Source organism: Adiantum capillus-veneris, chromosome 17 (genome assembly GCF_014529385.1).
Source record: "Adiantum capillus-veneris isolate H3 chromosome 17, ASM1452938v2, whole genome shotgun sequence".
NCBI lineage: Eukaryota > Viridiplantae > Streptophyta > Polypodiopsida > Polypodiales > Pteridaceae > Adiantum > Adiantum capillus-veneris.
This window is the reverse complement of record NC_140947.1, coordinates 24,656,838-24,672,539: the sequence shown is the minus strand read 5'-3', so window position 1 is coordinate 24,672,539 and position 15,702 is coordinate 24,656,838. Positions and strand designations below refer to the sequence as shown.

General features: G+C 42.9%; 1 protein-coding gene across 1 annotated transcript in view; it reads left to right on the top strand.

Moving 5' to 3' along the window:
• The window catches only part of LOC147436935 (uncharacterized), a 53,376-nt gene that overhangs the window by 14,547 nt on the left and 23,127 nt on the right, over window positions 1–15,702 (top strand). The window contains exons 2-4 of the mRNA XM_086486499.1: window positions 2,965–2,984; window positions 3,080–3,284; window positions 3,717–3,862. Of these exons, the coding sequence (XP_086342625.1) occupies window positions 2,965–2,984; window positions 3,080–3,284; window positions 3,717–3,862 (371 nt within the window). The remainder of the gene's footprint in view (window positions 1–2,964; window positions 2,985–3,079; window positions 3,285–3,716; window positions 3,863–15,702) is intronic.

The window sequence follows — 15,702 nt, the reverse complement described above, 5'->3', positions numbered from 1 at the left end:
TGCTACTCCTTTTTACCCCTTTAGAAAAAGCACTCAAGCTACTGTACCCGTGGCTCGAATACCATTAATTGCAAGGAATAGAAGAGAGGGTCGTTCAACACCAAAACAACAACGGCTCCTGTCAAGCTTATAATATCTCAATAGTGGTTAAGCCGTAGGCAAGCCCTGTAGGACTCCACTATTAAAACCATAGCTCTCGACGGTGATGCTCTGTTCATTGCACAAAGGCAGGTGCACTGCAAGACTGAAAAATCCCTATTCTACTTACTCACATGCAATTAATAGTACCAACCATTTATAGCTAGCTTGAGGACCTCTCTTCTTGAGCAAGAAAAGAGAAACCTTGTGCTCTGATACCAATGCGGAAAATAGCATGAACATAGTGAGTATTTCATTAGAATAGATTCCTAATGAGATTAACAAGAGTGCTTGGGTGGAGAGAGCAACAAAAAGCATAACACCTAGTTAGATAGCATGAACAATACTTCAAAAGAGAGAGAAATTAAGCAATTGACAACAGTTGAGGACCGGACTTGCAAGGAGTCGGTCCCCCCTCCAAAAGGCTTTGTATTATGGTTTCTCCCATCAAGAGAGACATTTTACAATACAATTTCTTGTGTTCCTTCAATACTAGCTAGTGCAATGAAGATGGAAACTTCATGCACTAAGCAAAACACTTATCAAACACAACATCAATTCCCTCACGGTCTCAGACCCAAGACTTCACACACCTTCGAAGATGGTGAGAGCTAGCAGGGTATGAGAGTAGATTGAGAGGAAGAAGGAGTATTTTTACGAGAAAGATGTACATATCCTCACATAATCACTCATATTAGCATAGCTTAGCTTAGTAATTAGCATGGTAGAGGAGATGAGCATGCATTGAAGCTTGGCTCTTGGTTGGATTTTCATCACAAAGCCAAGAGTTGTTGGTGTAGGCATCCTTTCTCACAAGCTTGGAGTAGGTGATAAGCTTTCCATTAAAGCTTGAGAAGGAGAGAGAGTCTTCTTTACTTTACACATGAGCTAGTGTGAGTGTGTAGGTGATAATGCCTTTGAAAAATCAGCCCCCTCTCTCTCTTGGTCGACCCCTCTTGCTATTTGCTCTTGCTAGCATCCTATTGGACCTCCCCAGGCTTAGACAATGGTAATTAAGCAGCATAAGTGATAGCCTTCTGACATGTGTCCCCCTTTCCCCTTTTGTGAGAGATTTAGGTAATTGTTTAATTCAACTAAACTCTCATTGGACCCTTTTGCCTCCTGGCCCAATAGAAATCAGGCAAGCCATTGGGCTGCTGAATGCTCATTGGTCCCCTTGGGAGACCGTCCAATAGTTTTCTAGAGAGCTTAATTCTTATTGGATCTTTTATTAAGTGTTTTAAAATTAATTAAACTAGATTTATTCTAGCTTAATTCTCATTGGTCCACCTCCAAGGCCATCCAATAGGAATTGGGTACACCTTGTGGGCATCTGGGCTAGGGAGCTAACGTGTGTCCCTCATTCCCTCTGTGTAAAGGGAGCTTGTGTGTGTGTGTGAGTTTCTCTCTCATCCCCTACTTGCAAGGCTCGCCCCCTCCTATGTAGGGATTGCCAAAGACTATTGGGACACACACAAAGCATCCAATTACCCCCCAAGTTTGACCTTTGGACACAATCTTTGAATTTTGGAACCTTAGCATTTTGGAAGTATTAATGGGATGAATCTTAGAGTCTTTTAAGCCCATTGTTTCACATGGCTCTTTTATAGATGCCCTCCTCTTTGGATCCCTATTTTCCCTCACTTGGATCCCTACTATGGCCGGTCTGCTAGCTTAACCAATATTCTAACTTTTCCCCCCTGGTACTTCTCCATATTAAATGATGAGTTTAACATGAGAAAATCATTTAGGAGAATTAGATATTGATTATTATGACAACAATAATGTCTAAAATAATAAAGCAAATTCATCTCTAAAGCCTACATAACCAACTCAAATTCTAGTTTTAGCATCTTGTATTGATAGACAATAAGTCTTCTTATGAAAAGCTACAAATTTTTTATCTTTGGAGAAATTCAATCTCAAAACCAAGTGTATTTTGGGAATTCTGGAAAATTTGAAGGGCATATTGGGAATTCATGACGAAATATTGGGGGTACTTTGGGAATTATTGAAATTTGAGGAGTGCTTTGGGAATTTCCACAAATGAGAGGGGCATTTTGGTAATTTCGCTGGATAATATAGATAGACATAGTAGAGGTGCGTAGCCTAAGCTATATCTAACACGGGCATGGGAGATGAGATCAAAGGCTCCCATCACTTTTGGGCCTCGACATTAGGCGCGCACTGTAGATCTTGTCGTAAAAGTATTTTTGTAAACTCGGGTACCCGAGTTTACTTTTGCCCGTCCCGATACTTTTGCACGTCAAAACTCCGTGAAAACGTGTACACTCCACAGTGACATACGCGGGCGTGGTGGATAGGCTACATGGCCCTCAAACCCTAGGTTGTGGGTTCAATCCTTGGGGACGGGGGGAGGAGTGAAGTAAACTCGGATACCCGAGTTTATATTTTTCCCGAGTTTACATTGTCCACGGAAGCCTAAGATCTACGGTGCTCAATCATCCCATCATAGATCCCATCTCTTCCCATGCCCGTGTGAGATATAGGCCAAGGGTGCGTAGGGGGTTGTAGAATCATTGTGGCACGTTTTCATTCCTCCAAAAGGGAAGCAAGCCGTACCATCACCATGGGCGGCAATGCAAGGACCCTCTTTGCATGTGATATTTAAAGAGTGAAGCAAATAAAGATAAAGATATTTCCAATGTAGAGACAAGATAGCATTTCAATTTGGTGAAGTTGGCATCTTTTTGGTGTGTTGGGATAATAAACGGTTCAAATGTGAGCTGCAGGACGACTCGGCTCTCATGGCGACTACCTCGTCGACACCTTTCCAGCGCTGCTACGTGAGTAGTCCGAGCACAGAGCTCTCTGCATTCCCTCAGGCAAGCTTCAGCAGCAAGAGCAAGGCCTTTTCTCTCTCTCGTTTGCCATCCCTGCATTCCTCATTCTTACCCCACCCCAGCCTCCTTACTTGCAGAAGCACGTCCACCACAGAGCCCCCTCAAGAGACGGAAGCAGACACTAGCCCTTCCGGCGGTCAGGTCCCGCCTCAAAATGGAGATGATGAAGCAGGCGGTGGTGGTGGAGGCGGAGCTATGGGCGGCCTCTCCTCTGTTTTTATTTTTGCATTCTGGGCTGCCCTTATTGCATACAGCGCTTTCCTTGCTCCAAACCAAACACCCGTGAGTCCTCCTTCATTACTTCTCTCATTGGTACGTGTACAAAACAATAGTCCTGGTTGGACATCTTTGCCAATGCAGGGGTTTTTATTAGTCAGCTTCTTAGGATTGAAGACCACTGTATTTGTACCAATTTTGCGTTTGCGTGGCTTTGTAGACTTTAGTAGAGTCCTGTTGCTAGGAAAATTGGAATAAATTATGTTGCCTCTGAGTCTGGGCCCTATCTTGTGAAGAGGTGTCCATGGGTAGACGTGAATCTATCACTTGTACAAATTGCTTGATGAAGACAAAAGAGGTAACGCATGAGCTTAAGACATTTAATGGGAACCGTGAAGTTGTGTAATTCATGGGAGGTAGGAGAATTTTCTATCTTCAGGTTTTGGGTCGATTGTAACTTTAGCTAATAGTGTTTGCCTTGATTGGATGTTTTTTCAGGTGATTGATCAGTATTTCCTTGAAAAGCTCATCAATCCGAAAAGTGATGATGGCTTTCAAATGAACATAGTCATATCTTGTTTATGGTATGTGATGGGACTTTGGCCTGCAATCTACTGGATGCTGCTTATTCCTAGTGGACGTAGGTGAGGCAATTGATTTTGTGTTTGTTTGCATGATCTTGACATTTGATTTGTGACTCGTTAATATCATGAGAATTGCTACACTAACACACAGTAACACTCCCCTACATTACTACCTTTGTTAGTTTGTCACCATGCGAAGTCGGGTGGCATATTTTGGATTCTTAGGGTACCACATTTCAGTTGTCTTTACAAAGAAAAGAATCTGTCATAAGATTTGACGGTTTCCAAGTTACTACCATGCGAAGAAGTTTGGAGATGGATTTGGTGTGGTTTTACATGAACCACTACCATATTCGTAAATCTTGTTTAGTCCCTTTTTATTGGATTGGAAGCTTGATTATCTCCGATTCATTCCTCATGAGTTTCTGGATCTTCTTAGATCATGTGACAATGAATGACTATTTTCAGTCAAACGTGTCAAGAACAGCACCGTGTTTCATGGTCTATGCTACATGACGAGGGATCCTCTATGAGAGAGAGAGAGAGAGAGAGAGAGAGAGAGAGAGAGAGAGAGAGAGAGAGGGGTATTATGTTAATTTGATGTGTTTGAGACCGAAGTTAATTCATCAGGGTCATTGTCATTCTCTTGCCCTCCCCCTTCCATATCATGCTCTCGTGCTTTCTGCTTATCCTAAGCACTTTTCCAATAGTCTTTGGAATAATTTCTTTGCTTTATGGTAGTATGTGCAAGTTATATTATGTGAGCAAGGAGTAGGTGTTGAACTTTGTAGTAGAGGGACTTCGGAGTTTAAAGAGCTTGATGAGTAGAGGTGTAATGGTACTAGAGCTAGATGAAGTTGCAGTTTTTCGCATAGTGTTCTCTTGTAGTATCCGTTTATAAGGGTTGGTAGTGTGAGACAAACAACACTACTTTGAGTGGTGACAAATGTGGTCTTGGATGGTAGTGCACTGAGTAACATAGTAGCAATTTGTGAATGAGAAAAACTAAGGCCTGAAGTAGTAGCCTCATCAAGGAGAGGTTGCCACACTCAGCTGAAAAGGTAGGAACACTACCTTCTTCATTAAGCAAGCAATTGACTAATTTTTGATGGGCGGTAACTTGTGAAGCGATGTTTGTGTGAGTGTATAATGTTTTTAAATGCTCCTAGATTGCATGAGAGGTGGGCAATTGATGCACTAAATAAAGTTGGGTATCACCCATACATAACATGATGTTGGATATGGCTTTATTATCTAGTTTTTGCCACGTAACAATGCCAACTGAATTAGTAGCAGGAGTATTTGGGGCAACACACAGGAGCCGGGCATAGAGTGGTGCCATTTACCACATGCCAAAGTTGTTCATGAATAAGGAACATTTATATGCGTATCACCCAAGAATGATAATTAGTGTTGATGAGGTGATTGAGTTTATATGTGGTGTATGATTTGGAAGACGCATTCGTGACCATGATGTGCACTAACAAGGTGAAACCTATACAACAAATAGCCTAATAAAAATTTGGCAGCTTTGTTGCTTGGATAGCCTTGAAATCATGGTAGTTCCAACAAGAGGCGTACTTGAGATATTTGTGTTTTATTAAATTAAACCCAAAAGTTCGAAAGGTTGAGAATTTTTAGTCAATTTATTGGAGCCATGTTGATGTCAACTTTACCTTGCCGCAATGTGCTTTCGTCGCAATCGTAGATTGTTTAGTGGAGAAGCGTGAGAACCTCTTCTTATGCAAACTATGGAATTATAATAATGTAATAATACATAACAGGTAATGCATGGTGTTTCTGCACGTTTACGTGAATCAAATGAGGGCAATGAGAAGGAAGTAGGTGCGACGAGAGGAACACAGCCTAAGCGAATGATACCACGTAGTAACTTAGAGAGGTGGGTCAATGTGTTGATTTGATGTGTTTGAAACTTACATAGAAGTTGACGGTATACCCAGGATGAGAGAGAAGATGATGATGGCACATGAGCAAGATAGAGACAGAGAGAGAGAGACGATGCCTTGTTTGTTCAATCATGAGGTGATTTAGTTGCGTGTGTGCGCCTTACTTTTATTTGCTTTGCACCATTTTGGTGCTCGCCACCTTTGAATACAAGTAATATGATTACAACAAGAGCTGTTCTGTCACTGCTGTCATATTGCTTGCATAACCATTGGTGCCTTAGCTACTCCCACCTCTCATTTCCTTGCTTGTCTGCGCCACCTCCAGATGTATCGCTATCATGTGCACAAGCCCCACTTTGAGAGAGAGAGAGAGAGAGAGAGAGAGAGAGAGAGAGAGAGAGAGAGAGAGAGAGAGAGAGAGAGAGAGAGAGAGAGAGAGAGAGAGAGAGAGAGAGAGAGAGAGAGAGAGAGCTATCATGTCACTCTCGTTATGCCGCTTGCATTGCCAACCTTAGCTACTCCTGCCTCGCATAGCCTTGTCGTGTCATCTCCAGATCTATCATGTGCTCAAGCTCCTCTTTTATAGATAGATAGATAGATAGATAGGTAGGTAGGTAGGTAGGCAATAACTTGGTTGCATGGTCTTTGCTACTCTTGCCTCGCATAGCCTTGTCATGTCATCTCCAGATCTATCATGTGCTCAAGCTCCTCTTTTATAGATAGATAGATAGATAGGTAGGTAGGTAGGTAGGTAGGTAGGCAATAACTTGGTTGCATGGTCTTTGTTTGCCAAAGCATCGGGTCTACATATAAATGCACAGAAATCTTGTCTTATCAGTTGTACAGAGAGAGATTAGAACAACTTGGTCGACGTGGCTGTGTTGTACAAAGGGGTACTATCTTTCATCACTTGGGATATCCTATTGGAGTTAATGTTTCCAATAAGCAATTACTTGATTGGATTTCAGGCCGTATTAGGGATAAGTTTGTTTATTGGAAATCTCAAGCATAGCCATTCCATGTAAGATTGAAAGTTGCTCTGGTAGTAATGCTCTCCATGCTTTCCTTCTTTTTGCCTCTATTGCCTTAGTCTTAATAAACTTTGACAACTTTTACTTAGCCAATCTGGTTCACGTTGTGGAAAAAGCAAGGAAATAAACTAGGCATGTCTTGGATATCTTGGGAGCATGTCACTGTTCACATTTCCGAAACGTCTAGGTGGGGCAGCATTATTGGATGTTTTGTTGCATCTTATTGCATGTTGATTGACCCTTTTTCAAGCAATGTGCAATGATGCTCAACCATGGATTGATATGGTAGTTGCTTTTATTGAGGATGTCGGCATTGTACATGGCAAGACACATAAATGCTTATTGGTTGGATATTTTGAATGCCTCACAATCAATACGTATAGCAACGTTACCCATTTTGTATTATTTGGTCAAGTCCTAGAAGGAAGTGCTCAAATATACAACATGGAAACGTAGAATTCTCATCGAGATGCAAATTATTAGTGAGGGTTTAACAACTTCTTGTGTTATTTTTTGGCCAAAGAAGTCCTCTTGTAGACGTCAATCTAATCGCATGGCATAGTAAGGCTATTTGATATATTGGTTTCAAGACAGCTTTGAATGCTTCCTTTTTATCATGCGCGTGGTTACTTTCGCTTGCCTAGTGGCTAACAATTTCTTCGGACACAATTGCAAGAACATGTCCAAGTATTGGGACAATTTCATCCTCTTGATTCGACGTATGCTTGGGATGATTGGATCTTGCATAAGCGCATACGATTAAGAAAAGCCTCAGCTAATGGTGTATACCATTGCCTAGTACAAGATAAAGGTTGGCTTGTTGATGGTGCAAACAAAATTTGGAGAAAAAGAAAAAAGGTGTCTTGGTAGAAGAGGATTCTTCTTAGTGCTTGCATTCTCAACTCCCGTTTCAAGAAGAGGTGTTTCTTTGGTGAGTTATGATAGGAGGATAACCTCTAGCATCCAACTCAAAGAGAAGAAACCTTTCTAATGGGTACTGTTATTTTTACCGAACTTGCCAAGGAACAAGCCAACACAGATTTATTCGATGTTGTGTGGCTTGCTAAATATGGAGTTTTATCTCTTCTATTTGGAAGGCGATAGCTGGGCAATCTTTATCATCACGGAAATGGCTTTTTGGTAGTGACAATGGGGCAGGGAATGATTAAGTAAATCATGTCATTTTTACTTTTTTCCGATGGTTGGGTCTTTCACACATATGATCTATGCTCAATGCTTTTCTTTTTGATTCCCTATCGAGGGTCACACATCACGTCAAACACATTCGCAGATTATCTCTGGTGGGTTTCTTTGCTGGTAGATGGATGTGTCATTCACTAAGAACAAGCTTTACCATGGTTACATGCTATATGTACAACTTGCATGTCTTGAATGTGTTTAGATAGTTGAAAGGGCAGATGTCTTAGAGTAGGCTAAGCTACCTACTTTGCTTTTTTCTTTGATCTGATTTAATCAATCTTTGAGAGAGAGAGAGAGAGAGAGAGAGAGAGAGAGAGAGAGAGAGAGAGAGAGAGAGAGAGAGAGAGAGAGAGAGAGAGAGAGAGAGAGAGAGAGAGAGAGAGAGAGAGAGATCTCCCTACCCTAGCCTCCCATTTGCCCTACATATATAACGATTGTAGATGGGGTAAAACAACCGAACGCCGTACAAAAATAAATAGGCGTGCCTTTGAAAACAAAGGGAAATCTAGATGGAGAATTTGTGTGAGGAGCCTTCTTGCATGTATCTCTTGCCTTCAATCCTCATGTGAGAGACCAATAGGTCAAAAAAGAGTGCTAATAGGCCTCTGAAAATTGTGAGTGTGGGTTTTGTAGCACCTAATGTGTGTGATCACCCTCTTACATGTGGATGCCTACCTAGTCTATGTATAACATGTGATAGACCATGTGATAAATCATAATGTGTAGCCTACTTGGCAATCTGTGTGACATCATCACTTGTGTGCAAATATGCCTAGTTGAAAGGCTATAAATTGAGCTTGTGTGTATACTCAATAACCAGCCAATAATCATTGTGTGTCTATGATTTATGCTATCCTTGCATTGAGTAATTAATGTAAAATTAGTTTCTCTAATTACTTTAATTATGCTCTCATAATGAATGGTGCAATGGCTTATCCACCAAAACTTGATTAGTGATTATGATCTCTTATTCACTCATGTAGATCCTAATTTTCTTTATGTTAGACATTGTGTGCTACACATTTGTCCCTTATGAAGTCCCATCTTCTAATCAATACTCTAATCATTGTTCGATTGCTTGAATTTGGGCAATCTCATGGTTAACCAATAGGGCCAACCCTAATCGATTACTTCAACATTGATAATGTATGTGTGTGTGCGCATAATTACACTCTTTTTCTTGTCGATTTATGTCCCAATCTTTTAGTTTTTCTTTGCATCTCCAATTTCTATAACCATAATACTCATTTTATGGCATTACTTGTGTGTGTGCGAGTAACCATTTGCAAGGCCTTTCCATAAAGCCCTTAAGTGTGCGATTTGCACACAATTCAAGCCGTCAATTGAGTGTGCAAAATCCCTCTGTTTTCAACTTTATTTTAAGCTCTTAAACTCTAAATCAAAGCTAATTAAGATATCCTACTTTTTTTCTTGCGTGTATGTGTGTATGAGAGAGTGACCTTTTTTTTTGCGGTGGAACCTCACCTTACATTTTCTCGAATGCTTTGATTTTTTGAATGTTTTTTTGTTTAGTAGTGCACGTGGTATAGTTTGACCCTCTGCAAAACCCACTGTCCCATCAACACCTATTGGGGGCTCTTCACCTACCAGCCATCTCGCACATTGAATCTTGCTGGTACAATGTCATTGAGGTCACTGTCAAGTGTGCAACTCCTATCCATGCATGCATCACTTTACTGGAGCCAAGATATCAAATCCAACACCATCGCCACAAACCTTAGCCCAAGCCTCCTCCGCTTTGACTTTCGACACGATTTCCCAATTGTTTGTCGCCATCTTGCACTGTTGTCTCAGTGTCATAGTTTACCCTCTTATCAACACTGCAATTGTGTCACTTGCACATCTAACCCTATGTATACGTGGATAAGCTACTTCATGACATGGGTTCAGTTCAGTTCAATTAGCCTAGCTTAGGAAGTGTTTTGGCACTTTTGTGAGTCTGCTCGCAGATCGTAGACACTTAGAGGAGATGCATATCCTTTGGTTGCACACAGCATGATCATCAACACACATCATGATCATCAGATTTTCATCAGAACCCATCAGGAGCATTTTTACAGTGCATAGACCTATTTTTCCTATTTTAGCCAATTTTCACTTATTATTTTTAAGTGACTTTTGTTGGGAACTAGGTAGGGCAAACTTTGCAAGTAGATATATAAGAAACCCCAACGCTAGCACTTTTTGGCAGAAGAGGCAGCAGGAACACATTGTTCAACAGGCACCTTCTCAGCAATACCTTCCCCGACAGCAAAACCTAGCGTTTTCAGCCAACAGACAGCCTAGTGTTTTTCACCAATTCAGCTTGGCGTTTTTGCATTGCAGATCAGCCCCGGTAGTAGCAGACTCCAACAATTAGCCTAGCGTTTTTGCATCAAGCTTCAGTTCAGCCCAGTGTTTTTGATTTGCAGATCAGCCTCGGCATTTTGTAGATCCTTGGCATCAGATCAGCTCATAGCCTCAGCGTTTTCAGTTTTCAGCACATAGACACCGCAGTAGAAGTCCCAAACCTCACAGATCTCACCTTTCCGCAGCAGATCCTCGCAGCACAGTCAGATCCACCGAAGTTTGCAGATTCAGCCTGGAAAACACAGATTTCAGCATCTGCGTTTTTAGCGCGTCGTCGTTGCATTGTCATCATCGCCATCGTCACCGACATAGAGTCAGAATTCAGCAGATACAAGATCTGCAAATTTCAGCCCTTAGCGTTTTCAGATGCCAGCCCGACGATGATCGTCGTCCTCATCGTGATCGACATCGTCGGCAAGTCCAAAGCATTGTAGAGATTTGTGCAATCAATAGTAGACCGCTCTCGCCATAGAGAGTGGGCCCTTTGGAGGAGGGTTTGACAACATTCTGGTGTCGTATTCTTCTCTCTCTATCTTTCAGTCTCAACACCTTCATTCACAGTGTCTTTCACTTGTTTGTGATCATTTGCACTCTCTCACTAAAGGAACGAAAGGCTCTCCCTTCTGTAAGCAAAAGGAATCCTCGAGCGCAGTTTGAAGCACTCATCTTGAGCAAAGTTCAACATCCACTTACGCTGCACCTTCCAGATTGATACTTGACTCAGGTTTGCATAATGTCTGTCACCAGCGTGTGACTACTATCTATCCTTTTTGTTGATTTCTTTCTTATTATTTATTTACTTTCACTTTCTGGAAACACCCCTCGGGAAATCTAACTGCCCTGCATTGCATAGCTAGTGTGGAACTGTCCAGAGGGAGTCCATGCCTGAGGGCAAGAGAGCACTAAGGTTGGACAAAGACTATGGTTAGCCAAAGTGGGGTCATTGACTAGCCAAAGTGGAATCCTTTGCTACAGAGGTTACATTTCAGTTTTGGGTGTGGCTACAGTGTACAAAGGGGGTCAGATGACCTAGAAAGATACAATGGCAGCATCTCCTAAAATTTAGGGAACTGCTATTTTGGGACCTGAAAATGTGTTTGCGTCATTACCTCCGGGATGACAAGGGGAACATTTTCTTACTTTGCCGTGAAGTCAACTGGGCAAGCGGGTGGGAGATTTTTAGGCGGCAACCCCGAAACGGAAAAATGCTTGTAAATGCGCCAAGTGGCACATTCTGGTGCACTTTCCTCATGCAAGAGAAGGTGGCGCTGAATTTCAAGGGAGAAGAGGCTCATTTGCTGATTTTGTCACAGGTTAAGAGCTATGGAGTGCTTCCTTTCCCTCTTATGTACAGTGCGGTGCCAGGAGTGATGCCCTGTACGCTACGCACTGCCCTCTCTCTCCCCTATGGCAGTATGTTATGATCCTCTAGTGGGCTTTGCAATTGACCAATGTACAATTGTGTGGGTTCATGCGCGATTGCCGAGGCAAGAGCCTCTTGCATAGGTATTGGATTAGCTAGCGGCTAATCCCCCGTAGGTACAGGTGAATTCGGAGAGGTTCCACGCCAGAAATCTCGTCCGATTCAAAGGGCAAGTAGCCCTACAGGTGCGGGAGCTCGAGGACTTGCTACGGATGCGACCGGCACGCGAAACGGAGCCCGAAACAGTAAATTACAGCCTGCTGTGTATTTTTGCAGGTTTAGGGTTTTGGCCCTAAACGGTCCCTAATACCTCGAGGAGGTTCGGGGACGCGAGGGGACCGCTATACAGGCGATCTGGCGCATTTTCGGGGCTGAAAACAGAGAATTCAGCGTGCTGCAGATTCTCGCCAGGTTTTGCAAAGTGCCCGTATGCGTCGGAAAAGTCAGTCAATGCGTGGGAATATTGATTGTGAAGTGTCCTAGTATAGTTATGTTGCCGAAATCGGGCCGGAACAGTTGAAATTCAGCCGAGTTTGTGCGGGGCAGCTTGTAGGGAACCACAACGTTTATTCCCTCTTTTAAACAATGAAGAAATATCAAAAGGGGCGCCTAAGTTAGGGGCCAATCTGGTGTCGGTCTATTCATACAAGTGCAATCTAGTAACCTGTATCCCTCTCCCCTTTGTTGTGTCTTGAAAGTACAGGTAAAGTGGGCGACAAATTAAATGGGTGAAAGCAAATAAGGTTTTAAGTCTAAAGTCTACCGCCCTTTTTGAAAGTACAGGTCGGTTTCATGGTTCCATCGCTGGGATTAAATCACTTTTTCCCATAGAAGTGAGCCTCGGTCAGGTTGGGCTTGAAGACACAGGGGATCATAGACCAGACACATGGAATTGCAATTATGGTTGACAGACCAGACGATGTGACTGAAGAGGTTTCCTCTTCACAGGGTCAACAGACACATGAAGTGGATGAGTCTTCAAGACCACCACAGACGGATGATGATATATTCAGGACCCAGTTGGCTACTGTTGTGGCTATGTTCACACAAGTAATGCAGACACCGAGGTTTTTAGCCTTTCTGCAACCTTCTGTTCCGTCTCAACAAGTTGGGTCACTGGATCATATTCAAAAGCATGTTAAGGCTCGAGCATAGGTGATTCATACTGCACAGTCAATGGAAATACCTGTACACTCGACGGAGAACATGCAGTCTCCACAACCTGTGCCTAAGGTGCAAGAACAGGTGGTTGAGATGCCAGTCTTTCAAGCTGTACCAGTTCAGCCAGCCACTTTTCAGCAGCCTATAGCTGGTTCTAATGGGCAGGGAAGCAACCTACAGGCTATGCAACAGGTCTTCCCACCACCTTCAGTACAGCCTTGCTATTTTGGAGGTGGATCGGTATTCCAGAGCATGGCTGGTCATGCACCTGGCCTCGAAATCAGTTCTACACGCCAGGAACAGTGTTCGGGGGTGCTCAAACGATGATGCCTAACCCCATGTATGGTGTCACGGGCATGCTACCAGGATTTCAAAGCACTTAGGGCCAATTTGGGATGTCACATGCAAATTTTGGTATGGCTGAAATTACAAATCAGCAGCCAAATATGGCATTCCCAGGTCAACTTAATTGCGGTCAGGGAACACAAATGAACCCTAACAATATTCCCATGTTTCAGTCACTTCCATATGACAATTTAATGTCGCTGGAGAGGCCAACTCCGTACAAAGAAGGTGGCAAAGGTGTGACATTCACGACCTTTACAGGGTTTGATGACAAGAAGAAGGCTCTCTCATTCCTCCAACAGTTTGACAAGGCCTATGCAGGGGGAAACTTTACAGAGGCTTCAAAGGTTGTCACAAAAATACGAAAGCATAAACTGACGTTTAATTGCACTTCAAATACTCAAGAGAATTATAGGGAGAGAGAAAACTTGACACTCCATTGGGGACCCATAAAGAGAATATCTTTATTACTAAGGGAGAATCTTTACAAGCACAGGAACGGGGCATACGCCCGTCCTCTATTCTTTCTTCTGTTCTGTTCTGACTACTGACTGAGAAAGTGTTTCCACTTTCTTTCTGCTTAGGGGATTTTCCATCTTCTGCGAGATTGGTTGGAAGCTCTCGAAAAGAGAGTCTATCTTCCAAAACAGCTCATCGGAAGCTCTCACAGAGGAGAGTCCATCTTCCGTTATGTGTTGCCTTCATGCTCATTCATTCATGCATCGAACACAAAAGAGAAACAAGCAAAATGCACACGCATATGCTTGCTGTAATTTTCTGCACATAACCTGAAATTCTTACCTGTGCACACCCCTATGCCGAAACATAGGTCTTCTTCGCGATGGAATCGCGCCAAACTTGATGTAGACTTAGGATAAGGAGAGAGAAGAGAATTTCTATGGCTGATCTGCTGAAAACAGCCCTAATCGAGGTGATTAGGGGCTGAAAACAGAGAATTACAGCAGCCGCACTCTGCTAAGAGAGCGTCTACGGCAGTCCTTGCGATGAAACTTCACCAGAAGGTGTCTATGACTGTGAGATCCCTTGTTCTTGACAATGGGAGCACAAGGCTACCACATATGTCGCAAGGGGCTCCTCTCAAGCTTCAATGGAGGGCTCCACCGCGTAGAGCACGCTCACATTAGGGGGGGTAGGTGCACTGCCAGCCTTGAAAATGGGGGAGGGGGGCTCCTAAATAGCCATCAGGGAGAGGGGGCGCTAGGAAGAGAGAGAGGGTGAGAGTGAGAGAGAGAGAGTTAGCTTGCATTGGTAAGTGTGCCACTTGGCACACTTACTTTAAAAACTTAAAAACCATTCAACTTTTGACTTTAAAAACTTCTAGCTCATTAATTAAAAATGTGCAACTAACTAAGAAATGCTACCAATGATTCTTTTATGAGAACACCAAAGGTCTGCCGGCGCAATGCCGCACTTGCACTGCACCGCCTTTACCTGTTCACACTTGTCCGGCCGCCTGCCCAGGCATGGACCGTTAAATTTAATTTAACGAAACTTACCCTAAGGCTTTATTAACTTTATTAGCCTTAGGGTCACTGTTCTAAGGACCCCATCTCATTCATGTGCTTGTACTGACGCGCGTATTTTTCCTGAGCCTAAAATCTGAGGCTACTGCTTACCCCTTTCTGAAGACCCGATTTCCCAATCACTAGGGCTTAGGGTCACTGTTCTAACTTTATTAGCCTTAGGGTCACTGTTCTAAGGACCCCATCTCATTCATGTGCTTGTACTGACGCGCGTATTTTTCCTGAGCCTAAAATTTGAGGCTACTGCTTACCCCTTTCTGAAGACCCGATTTCCCAATCACTAGGGCTTCAGGGTAATTTCTGCTAAGGTCCCTCTGAGGTGTTGTGGCCGGCATTTAGGCTCACCTGAGGCCTTAGAACTACTAGGTCTATTCTGGTGTGCACACAACTAATTAGATAATTCTTTTCTCGTAAATAAATTAATTATTTACAAAGTCTGACTTAGTTACATTCCTCTTGGTTCTAAACAGTTGACCTCAACTGTAGAGCGTCAACATAACTGTGCAAGATGTCAGGGTAGTCCTTGAGATCGGACTCAGTCATCCACTTTGCATCTAAAGGAGTGTAATTCTTGAACTTGACTAAATACTTTCGATGTATACTCCCCGACTTGAGTTGTCTCTCCGAGTGGTGTATTATCTGTTCAGGTTGAAGGATTTCCTCAGTCTCTTCGACTTCTGGAGGATCTTCTTGTACGGGCGCCACTGGAGGAGGTCCAACATATGGTCGGAGGAGACTGACATGAAAAGCATTGTGGATGCGCCAGTTAGAAGGCAAATCCAATCTGAAAGTCACATCATTGACTTTATCTGTAATTTTGAATAAAATCATGGGAAAGTTTGACAACTTTCCCTTTGCCGACCCGCTTTTTCAATCTAGCTTTCTCAAACCGAAGCAGGACATATTGTCCTTTTTCAAG